This window comes from Melitaea cinxia, chromosome 1 (assembly GCF_905220565.1).
Source record: "Melitaea cinxia chromosome 1, ilMelCinx1.1, whole genome shotgun sequence".
NCBI classification, from domain to species: domain Eukaryota; kingdom Metazoa; phylum Arthropoda; class Insecta; order Lepidoptera; family Nymphalidae; genus Melitaea; species Melitaea cinxia.
The window spans coordinates 14133651-14154566 of record NC_059394.1 but is presented as its reverse complement, the minus strand read 5'-3'; the positions used below and the strand labels follow the sequence as shown (position 1 = coordinate 14154566).

Below are 20916 nucleotides of genomic sequence, written 5' to 3'. Positions count from 1 at the left end.
AAACTTCCTATACGTGATACTCTAAAACTTAGATTTATAGAGGTCTTTTTAAATAAAATATTTTAGAATATGTATAACCTACTCTTTTTTTACATCATCATCACTTCACCCTATCGCAGTCCACTGCTCGACATAGGCCTCGACAAGTTCCCGCCAAAAATGGCGTGAACTCATGTGTGTTGCCTATAGTCACAGAGTCAGCAGCAGGCGGGTTGGTGACCGCAGGGCTGGCTTTGTCACACCAAAGACGCTGCTGCCCGTCTTCGGTCTGTCTATTTCAAAGCCTCTTGCTTTACATGTTTTCCTCTATTTAAATGTTGACTGGAAGTGATCACTACTGCGATAAGACTATTTTTTAAGCCTTTGTATATTACTATATTTATTTTATTTCAATAATTATTAATGTAAATCTCATCAAAGTGGTATACAACAGAGTATATTCTATCTATAATATCATTAAGTTACACCACAATATAAAACTGCGCAATTAAAATAATATGAACATTTACGTTTGTTTCAGTTATTTTTTGTACTGACGTTAAAAACTAATAACGCTACATTAAAATTAAATTTTCATTTTTTCTGACTTAATTTTACTACCTACATTCCGCGACAAACTTTTAGCACAATACACATTTTTTATAATAACTCTTACTAAAAATATTTTTTTAGCTTTTCGATTCTACGAATGAACACGGTTAGTCAAGACATTCATGTCAATGTTAGAAAGAGACAGCTATTGTTTACTTATAGGTTGCGTATTTACTTATGGGTTCCGACTTCCGTGTCAGATCGTACCGCTACACCACTTAAACGGCGCGACAACACTATAGTGTGGTCACAGTGTTTCCCATTGGAGTACACAGCACGTGCTAGCTTACCCCAACAATGTTCAATAATATTCATATCAAGCAAGCTGGCCACTTTAAAATTTGAATATGGTGTTCTGAAAAATAGTCTTAACGAGTTGTGCAGTATGAACAGCAGCATTGTCTTGCTGAAAAATATAATTCTGGCTTCCAATTTGGGCTCCATAGTTGGCTAACTGTTCGTCGATCAGTTTTACATATAGCTTATAGGTACTATTCATTTGTCCAGAGATGAATTTTATTTCTGTCTTTCCTTCAAAACTTTTAGCAGCCCATCATATAACACTTTCTCCACTGAACTGTCTGCGACTTTAAATCATCACGAATTTTAATTAAAAATATAACTATTTATAAAGTTATAAAATGGCAAATATTAACTTATAAATTTTTGACGTGACCATACAGTTCGCCGCTGAGATCCGATCGAGTCCTGCTCCTACTTATACATACATATATATGTTGCAGTCAGAACTCTTAACCAGTCAAAAGTACTATTGACTAGCGAAATCAGTCAAAAGTACTTTTGACTGGACAAGTTGGTCAAAAGTGGTTTTGACTGAAAATTATTGGTTATTAGTACTTTTGACTGCAAATTCGCGGTTAAAAATACTTTTGACTGACGCTCTCCGTCAAAAGTAGTTTTAACTGTAAAAAAGCGTCAGTCAAAAGCACTATTAACTCGTTAGATGTGAATAAATTTAGTCAAAAGATCCTGATAAACCATAATAAATTTATGCCCGCGATCTTCTTGCGACTGCATGTCAATCAGATCGACTTGGCAGCGGCAGTTCATTTCAGTGTGCAGGATCGGTTTCTAAACCTGACCCATCCTTTTCTTGCTTTTCTTCCTTTGGTATACTTCGCACATTGATAAATATATATTAATCATTTCTTTTGTAACATTAGCGTACTTTTTTGTCGTTTCATTCGTAAGTCTATCGCGACCACCATGCCCTATAGAAATATGAGCAGCATCAATAATGTCGTAGATTTCCTCAGCCGGCAAAAATATTTGACAGGTTCTGTGTTTGTAACTAATTTTTTTATACCACAAACTTCAATGTGTTAAAGCGTTGTAGTCTACTGTACTGTAATGATGTTTCCTTTTCATTAAATTTCGCGTCTTCCACATCCATTGCAATTTTTTCAAATTTTTAATTTGTCATCACATTGAAATGACTATCTTTCATATCTTCCATCGCTAAAATTCTTTGCAAAAAGCCTTCTTTCTTTTCGTAGTTACTCATTTTTGTTCTAATATCAGCACGTTCTCCACTAATAATGAATAATATAAAAGTTTATATGTGCGTTTGTCTTAACTTTTTAAGAGTTTTGACTGATGCAACCATTCAAAACCACTTTTGACGGAATCATTTAGTCAAAAGTACTTTTAACCAGCTCCATTGGGCAAAAGTACTTTTAACTGTTATTTTAGTCAAAAGTATTATTGACTAAAGCAAACGGTCAAAAGTACTTCTGACTGATTTTGCTAGTCAATAGTGCTTTTGACTGGTTAAGAGTTTTGACTGCAACATATATATGCCGCAGTGTGATAGATGCCTCATTAATAAAAAATCAAACTTTTCAAATTCTGGACTAACTATGTAGTTATTTTTAGAACGAGGCATCTATCACACTGCGGCATATATCCCGGTTTTACCCTATATCTACTTTTTAGTAACAAGTACAAGTATAAATAAAATTATATTTATTTATTTATTGGAAACGTAGTTATTATTTATTAATTTCATTATTAACTACAAAAAATTACATATATGTATTAAAAATGTGTAATAATAAGATATTCCTATCAATATTTGTTAACTAAGAAATATTTCTAATATATCTCCGGAATTGCTACCCGGGAGGGAATCCATTAGCGAATAACGAACGCGCTGCGGAAACAATAACAAGTAAATTAATACTTATTGATATTAATCATTCTTATTTAGTGTTGTTTTCTAACCGGAAACAAGATTAGAAAGATCTTTCTAATATATCATACTGCCAATCCGCCCCGGCTTTGCACGGGTGCAATGCTGATACTAAACATTTCTACAACAAAAGATACATTAGAAAAAACCTCTAAAATTATCAGTGTTTCACTACCATAATTATTATGCATGTATAATACATATAAACCTTCCTCTTGAATCACCATATCTATTAAAAAAACGCATCAAAATCCGTTGCGTAGAAGTAGCAGTATGAAGTAATAAAAACAATAATTAAGTAAACAATTACCTTATATCAAAATTAATATAACATTTGTTATTTCAAACGTTGTTCTTAATTTATATCTACTGCTTGATAACCGACTACGAGCGTTGTTAATTATATTGACAACGACTGAAATAGCTACTAATGACTACAGTACTAACAATGTAATGAAAAAGGGATGTAAAAAATAAAAGTAATTTTGAACTAAAATCTAAGCAGTAATTTTTCCGTAGTTTACGTACAGTGGCAGGGCGGCATATTGTTTTTTTTTTTTTGTATGTACAGATTACATTCTGTTTTTGTGAAATAACAAAGTTATAAAACCTGTTACCTATTAAAATTTATTTAAATAATATGTGCCCGCGACTAACGTCCGCGTGGACCTTAAAAAAAATAAGTTATTGTTCAGTTCGCAGAGTTATAGAATAAATAAATTTCTATAATAAAAGTAGCCTAAGTTACTCTTTATTACATCAGCTATCTGCCAGTGAAAGTCTCGTCAAAATCGCTTTAGCCGTTTCATAGATTAGCCGGAACAAACAGACAGACAGACAGACAAAAATTGTAAAAAATGTTATTTTGGTATATGTACCGTGTATACATCCATAGCATTTAGTAAAAAGCGGTTATTTTATTATTACAAACAGACACTCCAATTTTATTTATTTGTATAAATTTTGAACTTTATAACTATGTGTAACGAGGTTTTATTGTTTCAAAGAACGATAAAAAAGGCCTAAATTAAAAAAAAATTTATCCTTACATATTTATTAATACGAATAAGATATCAGCGTGATTATAAAAAAAACACCTATATATATTACTGAATCAACTACATAGTAGTATATTAATATTACAAAAGCATTTAATAAATTAAAAATTAAGCCTTAATTAGTAGTTAAACCTCTATAATCAATCAAACAGATTCTTAAAAATAAAAATATTTGTATACCAATCATGTTTTAGTTACGTATTTATAATTACTAGTGGTCGTATTTAAAATTTAAATTAAAGAAAACCAAATAGTTATGAAAATAAAGAACTTTAAAAAAAATTCAATTTGACTACAGACTGACAATCAGCAAAAGAGAAAAATATGCGTGTGTGTCAAATATATGGTATTGTGTGTAATGTTTTTTATTGATTTATTATATTTTCATGCATAATTTAAAAAATAATAATATCATTCTCCTTCTCTATATAACCTATAAGTTTGCGAAATTTTATACTCCTCCGTCCACTCAATTTTCGTAAAACAACAAACGTTTTTGCTTCACGTATTAATTTATAGATTTACTAGCTGACCTGGCGAACTTCGTATCACCTTATTTTTTTCTGAAATATAATAATAACATAATATATCAAAATAAAATATAGCCTATCTTTTAAGTTGGATCAAACTGCATACGGTGTGCAAATTTGACTAAAATCGGTTAAGTAGTTTAGGAGTCCATTGAGGACAAACATTGTGACACGAGATTTATATATATATATATTATTAAGATTCGGCAATTTATTATAACTCGTTTTATCGTCATATATTTTGCAATGAATCTAAGACGTGTAAACGTAAATAATAATTGTCAAATATAATTACTTGCGTTTTTTGTAAAGAAGTACAATATACAAAAAAAAAATGTATTTACGAACATTTCTGGATCTTCTCGTAAAATGGTTCCCTTAAAATTCTCGTTTATACTAAACAGTTAATAGATAATTTCCTCAAGACTTAGCGTTTTACTCTTTTTAACCGACTTCCAAAAAAGGAGGAGGTTCTCAATTCGACTGTCTTTTTTTATGTAAGTTACATCAGAACTTTTGACTGGGTGAACCGATTTCGACAAAAAAAAATTTAATCGAAAGGCGGTGTATGTCATTTGGTCCCATTTAAATTTATTTGAGATCTAACTACTACTTTTCGAGTTATATCTAATAATGCGTTTTAACTTGACGCTTTTTTCGTCGACCTACGTTGTATTACTTGTCGATGTAATTTAAGTCGGTTTTTTTTTTTGTTTGCCAGCAAACACAATTATCGCATTAAGTACCCATAACTTTTTACTGGATATACCGATTTTGATAATTCTTTTTTTGTTGGAAAGTAGATATCCCTAGTTTGGTACCATGATAAGGAAACCAGAATTTGATGATGGGATCCCAGAGAAATTGAGGGAAACTCTTGAAAATCCGCATAACTTTTTACTGAGTGTACCGATTTTAATAATTTTTAATTTAATCGAAAGCTGATGTTTATGATGTGGTCACATTTAAATTTCATCGAGATCTGATTACAACTTTTGGAGTATTCTTTGATAATGCGTATTTATTTGCCTTTTTTTTCGTCTACCTACGTTGTATTACTTGTCGATGTAATTTAAGTCGGTTTTTTTTTGTTTGCCAGCAAACGCAATTATCGCATCAAGTATTGTAATAGAAATAATTTCTTGTTACAGTATGTCACTCAATAGACATAAGGAATAATCCTGAGTACATGGAGAAACTTCGCCAGTGCCGAGTGATAGAGGGCCATCTTAGCATCGTGCTCATCGAACGTGCTAATCCTTCCGCGTTCGAAAATCTCACTTTTCCAGAGCTTAGAGAAGTCACCGACTACATACTAATATACAGGTATGTATTGTTAGGATATAATGTATTTAAACAAATGTTATTATCATTTCTTTAAAATGCATGCTATCTAAAAAAATAATGGAGTTCAACGACTTTTATGTTTTTTTTTTCAATACGTAAAAAAACGCATTTGCCTTTGTGCGGACATTATGTAAATCTACTAATATATAATTTTTTTTGAGAATGAAACTTGTGACAGAAGAATAAGTAATTATTTATCTATACATATAAATAAAAATTGTAGTGTGCCCGTGATTTCAAAACAACTGGTTTTTTTTCAAGTGCATGTAGATATTTACACGAAACTAAAACACAAACAAATGATTTTAAAATTTTTGTGTGTCTATCTGTTTTCTGTTTGTCCAGGCTAATCTTCGGAACGGCCGGCCGAACCGATTTTTATGGGTCTTTCACTGAATGATAGAATAGGAGGTTTTATAGCTGCTTTTTATCCCAGGATTCCCCTGAAATTGGGAGTTACGCGGCAAAAATCGCGTTATTTTTTCTGTTTACTACACTAAAATCACAAAAAAGTTTAAATTATAGAAACATTAACACTAACAAAGAAAATAATATTAAAATACTAAGTACATTCTGCATACCAAAAAAATTATTTTGTTTTCTGTTTTGTTTTTATAGTTATTTTTTTAATTTAAATAAGTAAATATTTGCAACATACACACACGGTCATCTGTTCCTAAAGTAAGCAACTTATTAAGTTGCTTACTTTAGGATGTATACGTTACGTATACGTTACGTATACGTTAGGATTATTACGTTAGGATGTAGCTTGTGTTATAGATAACAGCCGACTGGTATAGCTACTTTTTTTCGATAAACATACATATAAATAATACATATATAAATTAGTATATATATTACACCCAGACTCAGGGTGGGAATCGGACCCACAAACCCGGAGCAGAAAGCAGAGTCACTACAAACTGCGCCAGCAGCCATCGTTTTATTAAGTGATTAATTATATATCTATAGTTATATCTGTAAATCTGTCTCTGGAACGGCTAAAATAAGATAAATGAGGTCATATATTTGTTATCCCCTAATTTCCACGGATTCAGAATCACGCTGTTAAAAAAATACTCGTTGTTTTATAACGGCATCCAAATAAAATCTACCACGCAAACGAAGTTGCGAGTAAAGCTTTTTTAAATGTTACTTTGACTATACGCCTCCATTTGAAAGAATGCATTTGGAGTCCAACACTTGTATTTATAAATCTAAGATAACACCTACCGCAATAAGCTGTACTATACCTTATTACACACACACACACACACACATATATATATATATATATATATATATACAACTAGGTGTACTTCACCAGTCGGGGTGCTCCAAATTTTGAGCAGGATATGTCCAGCCTTTTTTTTTTTTTTTTTTTTACGTGGGGAAAATCCATCATGGATACCCTCCAGCGCGGGGGCGCCAGAGGGTTATGTCAGACTCCTACTGACTAAAAACCACCACGTGTTAGCAGTCATCCGCCTGGGTGGGGCGAGAGGGGTCGCGCTAGCATTCGCCACCTCGCCTCAGCGGTGGGCCCGGACAAAGCTTCCGGGCCCCGGCATGATGGTGGGGTGGCCTCGCTCACAAGAAGGCCACCCCTCAGACGTATGGGGTCGTGTCGTCCGGCCGGCCGAAGTCCCCCGACTATCGGTCGCCGACCCCACTATTACGAGGGGGGGAGGAGGTGGGCAAACCGCCTTCTCCTTGCTCCCGTACGTCTGCGCCGGAGTGGGCCAGCAGAGGCGTCTTCCTCTCTGGCCCGCTCCGCGGTCTCCTTCTGCGTCATTACCTCTTCGCAGAAGGAGACCACCGCCTGCCACGATCTCTCGCTGTCAAGCATGGCCTTTACGACACTCGGCAGCGAGAGATCCCGTCCGAGAACCGCTGAAAGCGTGCGCCGCTGCGGTTCCCAATGGCGCACGCCTCCAGCGTGTGGAGCGCCGTATCTTCTGGCGCTCCACACTCGTGGCAGGCACCCTAACCTACCCCTTATACAATTAATAATATTATTGTTTTGTGTTACGATGTAATTTGCTTTGTTTTCAGACTGAAGGGTGTGCGTAACCTCGGAGATTTGTTTCCGAACTTGTCTGTAATACGAGGCCTGCAGCTGTTTAAAGATTTCGCTCTCGTTATTTTTGATAATGAAGGGCTTGAGGTAAACCCTAATAGAATATATTTATAATTTAACGAGATACGTTTTAAATTATAGTCTTAAAATAATAGCTTTTATTTTGTTTCACAGTCTTTGGGTCTTCGTTCTCTTTCGAGGATAGAGAGAGGCGCAGTCCGTATTCAGAATAACGACCACCTGTGTTACGCCAATACTATCGACTGGTCTCGCATCAATGTTGAGGGATCTGAGAATAATGTTATAAGAGTAAGTTTTGCAGAGTTATATTCAGTTTTGTTAACGTATATAATTTTATTCAGCTTTATTTTATAGTACCAAGCGAAGTATTAATGTAGTATGTAACACAAAAAAAAACAGGCGAATGTTTTGTAAAATTGACATTGCATGCTATGAAAAACTGCAAAAAATTAGAAAAAATAAATAAATCGAGTTGTTATGAAAATGATAACAAATTATTATGTATTTTACATAATGATGGCAAAGGATGTTAACGATTAATCTACACGTGACTGACTGTATTTTTTTCCACGAAAGATGATTGACTGACATAGAAAGTTTGTAATAAACATTTTAGCCTCCACAACGTCTTCTTTATTCATTCATTCATTTGGCTTCTCCATTCCATATGAAATACACAATTACTAGCAATACAACGAATTATTTAATTTTGTAAACTTTTACGAAATATTTATAAATTTTGAAATACCGCACCTTCATGTAAGAACAGGAAAGGATAGTGCACTGTGTTTTTACGTACGATCTGTTCCTTTCCGATGAGATTTAAAATTAAATTTTATAACAAGAACACCTGAACAGTGCCACCCGGATTTAAACACGGTACCATAACTGTGATGCCCATTCACGAGGTATCCTCTGGCTGATTAACTTTACTGGACTATCTTAGCTCTTGTATTTCATCATCACTTTAGCCTCTGGCAGTCTACTGCTGGACATAGACCTCCCTAAGTTCGCGCCAGACATCCCGGTTTTCCGCAATCCTCATCCAGCCTACACCGGCAATCATACGTAGATCGTCGGTCCAACGGGTCGGAGGACGTCCCAGACTGCGTCTGCCAAGACGCGGTCTCCACTCCAGGACCCGTCTACTTCAACGGCCATCAGTCCTGCGACACAGATGACCAGCCCACTGTCACTTCAACTGGCTAATTCTACGTGCTATGTCGGTTACTTTCGATCTCTCACTGATAGTCTCATTTCTAATCCTATCTTTGAGAGAAACCCCAAGCATAGCCTGTTCCATTGCACGTTGAGCGACTTTAAATTTGTGGACCAGTCCCTGCGTCAGTGTCCACGTCTCCGCTCCGTATGTTAACACAGGCAGGACTCGCTCGAAGACTTTTGTCTTCAAGCATTGCGGAGTCTTCGAAGGGAAGACTCGACGAAGCCTGCCAAACGCCGCCCAGCCTTACCGAATCCTTCTGTCGGCCTCCTTTTCGAAGTTGTTGCGGCCTAGTTGGATAGTATGGCCTAGGTAAATATAATCCTGAACAACTTCGAGAAGGGTACCATTGACCGATACTGGTCTCGGTATGACTTAGTTGTTAGACATAACTTTATTGTATTTATGATATCAATACATATAATAAAATGGTAGGAAAGTCAAAACTGTACATTGAATATTTTTTTAAAAGAATACTTGGGGTGTGATCTGCAATCGATACCGAAGTCAAAAATATAATTTTTAGAATTTTTGTCTGTTTGTTTTGTGTGTATGTATGTCCGGGATGAACTCAAAAAGTACCGCATGGACTTACTTCAAATTTGGCACGAATATTATTAAGAAGTCGGGTCAACATATAGGCTACATATTATCATGCTATCACCTACCAGGAACGAGCAGTGAACCTTTATTTCCTCAACGCATTCTGTAACAATGTGTAATCTAACGACGCATATTTGAATGTTGTTGTTATTATGTTAATAACCATGCTATATAAGCTAGCTTCATACTATAAAAATCACGCAATATAAGTAACTAAGCCGATAAACACAATTAAATGAATATACAAGACAATTTTAAAGCAGCGCCATCTATGAGATTTTTCTGTAGATAAGAAATGTAAAGAAGAAACGGGTAAATTGAATATTATTATAAAAAGTATAATCGTAGGTATTTTTGGTGCTGTTATAGCGTTCACGCAGACGACGTCGCGGGCAGCAGCTAGTATTAATATAAAATCACAATGAATTTAATAATAGCTAGAAAGTAATTAGAATAAAGCAAGTCGTATAATGTAATAATAATAATAAATACTCTTTATTGTACACCACAAAGAAACATTACAACAAAAGTGATACATGAAAAGAAAGATGTACAAAGGCGGTCTTATCGCTAAGAGCGATTTCTTCCAGACAACCTTTGTGTATGTGCAAATGTAACTGCCATATCCGTATGCTTATTATGAATATGAAAGTATATTAACAAATAAACATATATCGATGGCTCAACGATCGCATTCCTAGAAAATTAGAAAGTAGTCTATCAATTATTTATCAATCTTTCGATGTTGTACGATTTTTTTTTTTTACTTTGTACAGTTAGAATGTAAGGTTCGAAGCTTCAATATAGCCTGTTTACGTTATGTTATGTGCAATACACACCGGTACGGCATCTGAGTGGTATGGTATGTAGCGACCACGGTGTTGCGGTTATCGGCCAATATACCGCGTATAAAATATATAAAGTTCCTTACAAAACTAGTTTCGGACGGAGACCGTGGGATTGTTATTACTTCCGCTTTAGGTATAAAATATTTGTGTGTTACATTCCTTACCATTATTATATTTTATTTTATTACCAGAATTGCTTAAATTTTTGTTTTTAGTATCCATTGATAAAATAACAACGGTTGCATACTGCGGGCTTATCGGACCACGGAGTAATTAGAAGTAATGGCACAAACAATGACATCATAACTTTTATGGAACATAAATACTTTAAAATGTTGATAATAGTTATTTATGTTGCTTGTTTTATTTATATAAACATTATATTGCGACTTCCGTAGTGAAAGTACGGAATTCTTACTTATTTTACGCTGATTTTGAAGGCCATATTATTTCCTTTGTAAGCTAACGCTCTATTTTCTAACATAATTTTTCAATTAAAATTTTTAGTTTTTGAAGATAATAATATAATTTTAACGGATCAAATAAAATATTTTTAAATTTAAAAGTATAATCGCATTCCACTGTTATTATTAGGCAAAAATGTTACTTTTAAATCGAATGTTTTGATCACGAACGACCTGAATTCATTTATCGAAGAGTTCCGTTCACCAGCTCATCGAGTTTTAAAAGTATCATGATGATTTCAATGTACGATCCCCTACTAATTTAGAATCAATATTTTAACTTGATACATAATCGAAGATACACATAGAAAATAAATCAATGGAGAACTTTTTTGACCTCAGTTATAAAATATAATTTTATTTTGTCAAAATTTTATTTTGATCAAAGGCTCCACTACCACTACCACGTGTGAGCAGTCGTCCGCCTAGGTGGGGCGAGATGGGGTCGCGCTAGCATTCACCACCTCGTCCCGACGGTAGGCCCGGGCAAAGCCTCTGGGCCCCGGCACAATGGTGGTGTTGCCTCGCTCACAACAAGGCCACCCCTCAGACGTGTGGGGTCGTGTCGTCCGGCCGGCCGAAGTCCCTCAACTATTGGCCGGCGACCCCACTATTACGGGGGGGGGGGGGGGGGCGTCTCCTCCTTGCCCCTGTACGTCTGCGACGGAGTGGGCCAGCACAGGCGTCCTCCTCTCTGGCCCGATCCGCAGTCTCCTTCTGCGTCATTACCTCTTCGCAGAAGGAGACCGCCGCCTGCCTCGATCTCTCGCTGTCAAGCATGGGGTTTACGACACTCGGCAGCGAGAGATCCAGTCCGAGAACCGCTGAAAGCGGCGCACACCTCCAGCGTGTGGAGCGCCATATCTTCTGGCACTCCACACTCGTGGCAGGCTGGAGTCGTCTCCCGTCTCGCGATTTGGTGCAGGTACTTACCGAAGCACCCATGTCCGGAAAGTATCTGCACCAGACGGAAGGTCAGCGGCCCGAACCGCCGCCTCACCCACTTCCGGAGGACCGGCTTCACTGTGTCCACCGTCCACTGCCCGGGGACTGGCGAGGCTAGGTCCTCCGTCCATCGCTGCAACAGGGTATCCTGCGCCAGCCTCTGCATGCGTGCGAGCTCCTCCCACGTAGGAGACTCCCTCCGGGATCTCCTCACCGCCACAAAATGATATGTTTCGGCTAGGAAAGGCTCCACTAACTTCAACTTTTCTGTTTTTTTTTATTAGTCGAACTATGACACTCGACTTTGTGGATTGTGTCCCAACGCTCAAAGTCGTATGGAAGACCACAGGCAGCTACACCTACAATGTCCGGCTGACTTCATGGGACGACTCCTTTGCTGGGATGACAAACACTGTCAGAAAAGAGGTATGCTATAAATTCAAATTATACTTAAACTAGTCGTGAACTTACTCTTATGTGTATAAGCTCATTTTAGGTAAAAGTCAATCGAAACATTTTGAAAGAAAAGGGAACTGGTTTTTATAGAAAGGTTAGACACCTCATGTTAATTGAAGTTATATGTGCCTCATAAGATTGATGAAAATGTATTTTTGGATTATAAAGATAAAAACTAAGTAAGGAGGAGAGATTGATCTGGAGGAGGGCTCGTTAAGGGTTAAAAGCGTCCATAAGTCACTCATCACGCTAACCGCTAAACTGCAAAATTGTAGTAATAGTAAATACAACCCTGGCCGTTTCAAGGAAACATGAACTAATGCTACTATGAACAGTAGCTTGCAATCTCGTCACCAGACTAGATTTTTTATTGTATACAAATACTTAATTCATTTAGTTTCGTATAACCGAAATAATTTAATACGTGATGCAAAAACTTTATACCCCGTTTTACGACAATTGCGCGGACGGAGGAGTATGTAATTTCTTACACTTATAGTTTATATATAGAAGGAGTGCAGAATGCTAATATTTTTTTTTTAATTATGCGTAAAATATGCAAAGTATTAAAAAAAGAAAAAATAAATAAAATTAATAAAAAAAAAATGCACATACTACCATGTTCTTGACACACACACGCATATATGTATATATATAATTACTCTCTTGTTATACTCTTTTGTTTATTGGTAAAGTCTGATGTCAAATTGAGAATAGATTAAAGATGAATATTGTTGACGCCGCGTTGGCGCAACGGTCACAGCCATAGATTGTACCTGTTGCGCTGGCGGTTGCGGGTTCGATCCCCGCACATGACAAACATTTGTATTGGCCATACAGGTGTTTGCCGCGGTCTGGGTGTTTGTTCAGTCCTTGTGGGTCTCCCCACCGTGCCTCGAAGAGCACGTTAAGCCGTCGGTTTGTTATCATGTATACTTGATAGCGATCGTTACTCATAGTAGGGAATATATCCACCAACCCGCATTGGAGCAGCGTGGTGGATTAAGCTATGATCCTTCTCCTACATGGGGAAAGAGGCCTATGCCGAGTAGTGGGATATTACAGGCTGAAGCGAAGCGAATATTGTTTCTCTTTACTGAATGTCAAAGATAACCATAATAAATTCATTTAAACCTTAATGTTCAAACATACAATTTATATTAATTATGTTCGAATTTCGAACACTAGGTGACCACTATTAAAACACTCATTTATAGAATTGTAAACAACTGAATTTGTCGCACAGATTGCCCATCAAAATGCGGCAACCACGCGTGTATGGCGTCGGGCGAGTGCTGCCACCCGGCGTGCGTGGGCGGCTGCGACGGTCCACTAGCCAGTGACTGCCACGTCTGCGCCAACTTCTCCTTCGGTTACGGCAAGGAGCGCACCTGCATGGAACGATGTCCTGCCAACACTTATGAGGTGGACATCTGATTTGTGTAGTGTTTTAACAAACGATTTGTAATAAATCACTGTGTTCCAGTCAGATATATGTGAATACAGTTTGTATATATTTACTAGGCCGAGCACTGTAGTATAACATAGACGCGGGTGGTGGATGTATTATGTGGCAGTAGAGTATCACCCGGTGGAGAGTGTGGAGGTGGTGCGAGGCAATAAGCGAGCCGATATTAGTGTAAAATCAAGCAGAACAAAAGAACAGTACAATTGTTGATGTAGTTGTTATTGGGATTTTTGCCGAAATTTTTTGATAAGCTCTTTTATAGCTTTCTTGGCTTTACTGGATAAAAAAGCTTCCCAATATTTTTTTGCTCTATTTGCGTTGACTTCTTTTGGTATTGCTAAATATCGGCATGCCTTTCGTGCATGATCACTTCTGAAAAATAATTGTTTCTATGCGTACAATAAAGTATATATAAACAAAATTAGTGCTAGCTTGAAAAAAATAACACATGGCAATATGAGCTCACGGCATTTTCGGCTCAAACTTGTGGAGATCTATGTCCAGCAGTGGACTGCAATATGTTGAAGTGATGATGAGTGATGAAAAAAGTGTCGTTAAAGGAACAGAAGATTGATTGGAGTCTTTTTTTCTGCTAATTCACTGGTTAGATAAAGGGTTGCCAGATAGAATACGTATTCACTCAAATTAAACGGTGTCCGGCTTGCTCGGCTTTGTAACGCTTTTAATTTTGTTCAGGACCCTCGCACCCCAAAGCACAATTCGCGAGCGAGCGAAATTTTTATCGTATACGATATACTAAGGCACAAAATCCTTAATAATATAGTTCCGACCTTTTTAACCAAATGTCAACTGCCAAACCGGCTATTCTTTTCGGCTACTAGATTTGACTACCTTGCAACTATTAGTTAGATACGTACACGTGGTTCAATGAATGTGTTGTTCAGTTGTCGCGGCGCTGCGTGACGGAGCAGGAGTGCCGCAACACGCTGCCGCCGCAGGGCGACGCGACCCCCAACATCCGCGCCTACAAGATCCTGCGCAACCTCTGCCTCTACGTCTGCCCCACCGGGTACATGGAGGTGAGTTCGTATCCTAACCTCTTTGCGGGCATTGGTGGGACACTTAATTTACTAATTACTCATACCACATGCGTACACGAGTCGCGTTGGTGTAACGGTCACAGCACTGCTTTGTGGCTGTTGCGCTAGCGGTTGCGGGTTCGTTTCCCGCACATGACAAACATTTGTATTGGCCATGCAGATGTTTGTCGTGGTCTGGGTATTTGTGCAGTTTTTGTGGGTCTCCCCACCATGCCTCGGAGAGCACGTTAAGCCGTCGGTCCCGGTTGTTATCATGTACACATGATAGCGATCGTTACTCATAGAAGGGGGAATATATCTGCCAACTCGCATTGCAGCAGCGTGGTGGATTAAGCTCTGATCCTACTTGGGGAAGGAGGCCTGCAGTAGGATATTACAGGCTGAAAAGGGATATGCGTACCATATAATTCATGTGTTTTCTGTGCACAATACTGCATGTGTTTTCTGTTTTCTGTTTGCGGACGATCTTAAGATAATTAAAAGTATCGAGGATGAATCTGACGTTGAACTGCTGCAACAGGATCTTAATCGTCTAATTCAGTGGTGTAAGGAAAATTGTATATGTACCTTTGTGCCAAAAATCAAAATCTTTCATCGAAAATCTCTGACTTGGACTTAAATGGTAATGTTTTGGGTGTTTTTAAATCAAAATTGATATGCTTTTACAAAGACTATTGTAAATAGATTTATTCAAATTTAATGTTTCAACGTTTGATTGTTAATTTTTATCAGTTTTATTCATGACAGTATTTTGGTATTTTTCCTTTCTTTTATTTTATTTAATGATCTCCTGTGTGATACACACACACACACACACACAGAGAGACATATATATATATTAAGATTATCATTTTGAACTTATGTACCTGTTTTTTTTTTACAGTTTTTTTAACATTATTTTTTATATTTAAATTTGGAATGTAAATCTATTTCATTTTACACATATGGTCTTGACTAAACTAGCTGCGCTGTTTAGCATTTTTATACTTGTCTTTAATGTATTTCTTATATTATCTTTATTTTTTTATAAATGCATTTTTTTATATTAAATTTAATTTACACAGCAGTATAGCATGGAGTGACTGCCTATAAAAAGTAGTACAATGATCATTGTTTACCTATTAACTATGTATTAAAACATTTATATTGTATCTTCTGTTGGTTGTCCTTAATAAATAAATAAATAAAATAAATTCTTTCTAAGCGTTTACTATTATAATATATTACGGTTCAATAACACCAACAGTAAAGAAATAAATTTTCCTTAAATGTCCATAAAAATGTACGTAAAAATGTGTTAATTAAAAGAGTTCATCTAACTCTTATATAAAATACCGGACAACAATAATGATGGGTTATTTTGAACACGGAACTCCCAACGCTACAATGTTGTAGTTGAATGACATATGATTAAACATCATAGTATTTTTACAGTTTCAGTCGTAAAGCGTTGCGAGCTCGTGACGCAACCGCTATACTGTCTTACACTTAAGGTCACGTCGATAAAGATTTTCGTATTGTTTATAGTAAGTTTAGAAATATTATTTTAACAAATCATTGCGATTTAAATAAATAAGAATATTAAAAAAAAAAAAAAACTATTCCTGCGTCAAGTACTTGAAAATGTACCTATTTTGGTCACCTTACAAAAATGTATTTTGAAGGCTAACTTTAAACGATTCGAAAAAAAGGACCATCAAGCTATTGTACTTCTTTTTTTATGGCCCCAGCTAGGATTTACTGCTGTGTCGGGGGACTTTTTAAAGTGACAGTGTAATAATAAAATCATTCACACTCCTGAATATGTGCCGTTTCCTCTAATAGAGCTGGCGACGGTTGAAACGGAGGGCACGCTCATAATTTTTTGGAGTTTATTGGAGTTTACTCCTTATGGATCGATTTTCATTACCGCCCTCGGTATGAAAAAATATTAGGATTAAAATTGACTGAACGAATGACCTCGTTACGTTTCTCGTAACGCCATCTATCAGAACTCAATAGGGTTTCGATAATGCTTTCTAATAACGCCACATCCAATAGATGGCGTTATTTAATTCGTTTATTTACCATTTTGTATGGTTTTTAACTTTTTATTAGACTAGTGAGCCTTTTCTGTGCCTATTTGGACAGTCGATCTGAAGGAGTAAACTTCAGTAGTGCGTTGGAGCTGACACACACACACTTTTTGACTGTTTTTGATGTGGCTAATCAGTAAATTTGAGAGTGTGCCTTTAAGCGGTTGGGTCTCGCCATTGCATCAGACCCGCCGTTAAATCGAGGGCTCTATTAAACTGCTTACGTAGTTCGTTAAACGGTGACATAATGTATTGTGCATAATAAATTGTTAAATCAGATCCATGTTCTAGTGTTATTATCCACTAATGTCCCCAATGGGATGTAAATAGATCAAAATGAAGATTGCTAGCGTTTATACATATATAAACACACACAATTTTCCTTTACATAATTATATAAACATTTTTTAAACAATAGTAAACATAGACAGATAATAGATTTAAAAAATATCAATAATTTAAACATTAAGTTTCTCCGCAGTTAAATACTTTTAAATTGTGCAGAAAATGGAACGTACCGAACATATAAACATATTGTGACGTCTCATTTATTCGACGTCGAATTGTTTTCAGAAAAGCAATTTCGTAGAAGCGCTGCAATTGATAGCGTGTGTAGTCACCCTATTGATTAAAAGGTTCGCCTAGTAGACAAGCATGCATTCGTCTCAATAAAACATTCATTGTAAATTCGTAAACAATGACATATGTTATTAACTCCTACCTCCCCCCCCATTAATTAGGGGAATAAATATAGATGTTGCTGATTTTCAAACCCTTTACTCGATATGCACACAAAATTTCATAAAAACCGCTTTGGAGGAGTATTGTAACTAACATTGTGAAAAGACTATTTTATATATAAGATACATATATTGTAGGTACGTTATTAAAGTTTATATATCTGTGCATGAGTTACATTACAGCCTATGCAGTCCACTGCTGGACATAGGCCTCCACAAGTTTACGCCAAAAATAACGTGAACTCGTGTGTTTTGCCCATAGTCACCACGCTGGGCAGGCGGGTTGGTGACCGCAGTACTGGCTTTGTCGCACCAAAGACGCTGCTGCCCGTCTTCGGCCTGTGTATTTCAAAGCCAGCAGTTGGATGGTTATCCCGCCATCGGTCGGCTTCTTAAGTTCCAAGATGGTTGTGGAACCTTGTTATCCCTTAGTCGCCTCTTACGACACCCACGGGAAGAGAGGGGGTGGCTAAATTCTTTAGTGCCGTAGCCACACAGCACATGTGTGATGAGTGCATGAGTGATGTTAAGGAAATGCTAATTATAGGGCTCTGTATAAAAACAATACAAGCGAATAAAAGTTTTATTTGTGTGCGTTTGTTCCACCATCACGGAAAAAATACACGAAATCGGATGCGATCACACTTACACTCGTCACTATAATCTTGCATAATTATGCAGCCTAAAATCTAGCGTAGGTTTATGTTAGCTCACTGCTGCATACAATATAATAGGTATTAAAGGTTGCTTGAAAAGTTACCGTTGCTGACATTATCAAAAAACTATAAAAATATATTTATATTGTATTTGGAATATATTACATACGATTATTTGGAATATATTACGATCGATATTTTAATAATATATTTTTATGACACGCGGCTCGCTTTTTGTGTTTGAAATATTTAGGAACACAAGAGTATTTCTAATACGTGTTTACCTGTATGTATAAATAATAACAATGTAGGACGTGAAACAATTACAGTCTTACTAAACGATAATACAGGGTTTTTTTTTTAATTAAAGAAATATAACATCGATCCCATGTTATTCACTCTTTGTATAATAATATCACTCAGATTTTTTTATGTAAAATATTCATTATGTGTATATTGTTCTTAATAACTGAAACTAAAATTTATTTTTATTTTATCTTAAATTTCGAAAGATTATACTTACGTTAGTTACGTGCCACGGGATTCGAGTAGCGCTTATGATAAATTCGCTATCTATCCAACAGAAGATAGCATATGTACTTCAATAAAAGATTGAAGTTTGGTAAAACATTTGACATGTGATTCGAGTATGTGACTTAAAACCTCGATGCTAAGAACATTTTGGACCAATTATAATTTATTTAATACAACTACCAACACTTACATGTTGAAAAATATATATCTTATGCTTAAGTCCTACGTATACACATAAATACCCCTTTTTTGTACAACAGACTTACTTGATGGTAAGCAATTACCGTAGCTTATAATGTAGACGCATGCAACATTAGAAGCATCGCAAGCGCGTACCCGTCCCCAGGACCTCTGGTCACCTTACTCACAACAAGAATACAAAACTGCTTGGAAACAGTATTATTTAGCTGTGATCTTCTGTAAGGTAGGAGTCTGTCAGGAGGTACTACCCCAGTGTTTTTGTTATTTCTAATGAAAATGATATACGTATACGTACGTACGTACATACTTTGTTTTATGCAATTTGATGCTCATTGTTTGTAATTTTGTTGTTTTCCTAATTGGACATAGTAATCATTGCAATGATATTATTCTAGCATTTTGCTTTCTTCTTCATCCGCGTGGAGAGTCACTTTGAGTTGCATTTTTAATTTTTGTAAGTAACTTATTTTGCAAATATTGCACATAGGTGTTGCTGTGTAAGCATACACATATTCGTTGTGACTTCCATACATATTTTATCACCTTTGTGTATTTTATATATGTATCAAACTTTCAAAAACGCTGCATCAAATGCTTATGTACATTTTTTCACATAATTATATAAATATAAATATTCATACTTTGTCTTCGATAATGACGAATTCTCTCTCATACATAATTTTATCCCCCTATTTCTACTTTATGAATTTTTATATTGAAACATTTTTTTCGGATTTTATCACGGTTTATTAGGTTTTTTACATGCCCGAAGTTTCGGATACTTTACAGCCACCATAGTCCTCCCGTGACCATGGTTGCTGTAAAACAATGTGACATATTATGCTTGGTTTTTGATTTAATTGTCTTGGGATCCCAAGCAATGGCCAGCCATCTTCTCTATTGGATGTTTTTTAATTTCAATAACCTCACGGATCATCCTTGGTTGGAATCGGCATTCTTCGCGAGAACTTGGTTTATCAAATCTCATATAATGGCGAGCTTTGTCTAGACTATTTTCACAGATTGCGGACTTAGTGTAGATACGATGTTTTAAGTCAGCTTCTTTCGTTAACGCGAGTTTTTATCAATCTTTTGGTTTTGATAGTTTGGCCTATATAAGCGAGACCACTTTTAATTATGTATTATTTTTGTATTAAAAGGTACCTTCTGTCCTTTTCCAATGATTATCTGTGTACAAATGTCATCAAAATCGGTTCAGTGGTCTAAGCATGAAAGTGTAATAGACACACGGACATAAGTTACTTTCGCATTCAGTAATATAAGTAAGAATAAATATCTAAAATACCTATCATACAAAGTATTCTATTGTATACAAAGTATTATTTCCTGGGAGTATATATAAAAACCTTCGTTGTAATATTGTGATGTTAACAAACAATCTAATACAATAGTAGATGCATTTGTGATACATATATGTACAATGTACATGCAGGTAAGTTATAGTTTCGAAAAATCATTCGCAAATTAATAACCTTAACCAATAAACTTTGTATTGTTAGGTACAAAATCCCTTGAAATCCTTTCAAAGCTTTAAATAAATTTCGGATTTTCAATGTTCTAAATATATATTAGTAAAGATATAATTTTCCAAATTTCTATCTATCGTCTTCACTAATGAGGTAGGTTACAAATGGTCACGTAGCGATTGAAGCATATAGGAGCGTAAATGTAAACATTAGCAAAAGTGAGTAATTATTTTACTCTTTAAAAGAATTAGGTGTCCCACATAATAATAAACATTAATAAATAACATAATAAATGTAAACATTAGCAAAAGTGAGTA

At 35.9% G+C, this 20916-nt stretch overlaps 1 protein-coding gene across 1 annotated transcript in view; it reads left to right on the top strand.

Annotated features, from left to right (window-relative positions):
- LOC123657389 (insulin receptor-like) overlaps positions 1-20916 on the top strand; it is a 91250-nt gene that overhangs the window by 47268 nt on the left and 23066 nt on the right. Inside the window, exons 2-7 of the mRNA XM_045592944.1 lie at positions 5543-5717; positions 7794-7905; positions 7993-8127; positions 12206-12347; positions 13624-13802; positions 14751-14885. Of these exons, the coding sequence (XP_045448900.1) occupies positions 5543-5717; positions 7794-7905; positions 7993-8127; positions 12206-12347; positions 13624-13802; positions 14751-14885 (878 nt within the window). The remainder of the gene's footprint in view (positions 1-5542; positions 5718-7793; positions 7906-7992; positions 8128-12205; positions 12348-13623; positions 13803-14750; positions 14886-20916) is intronic.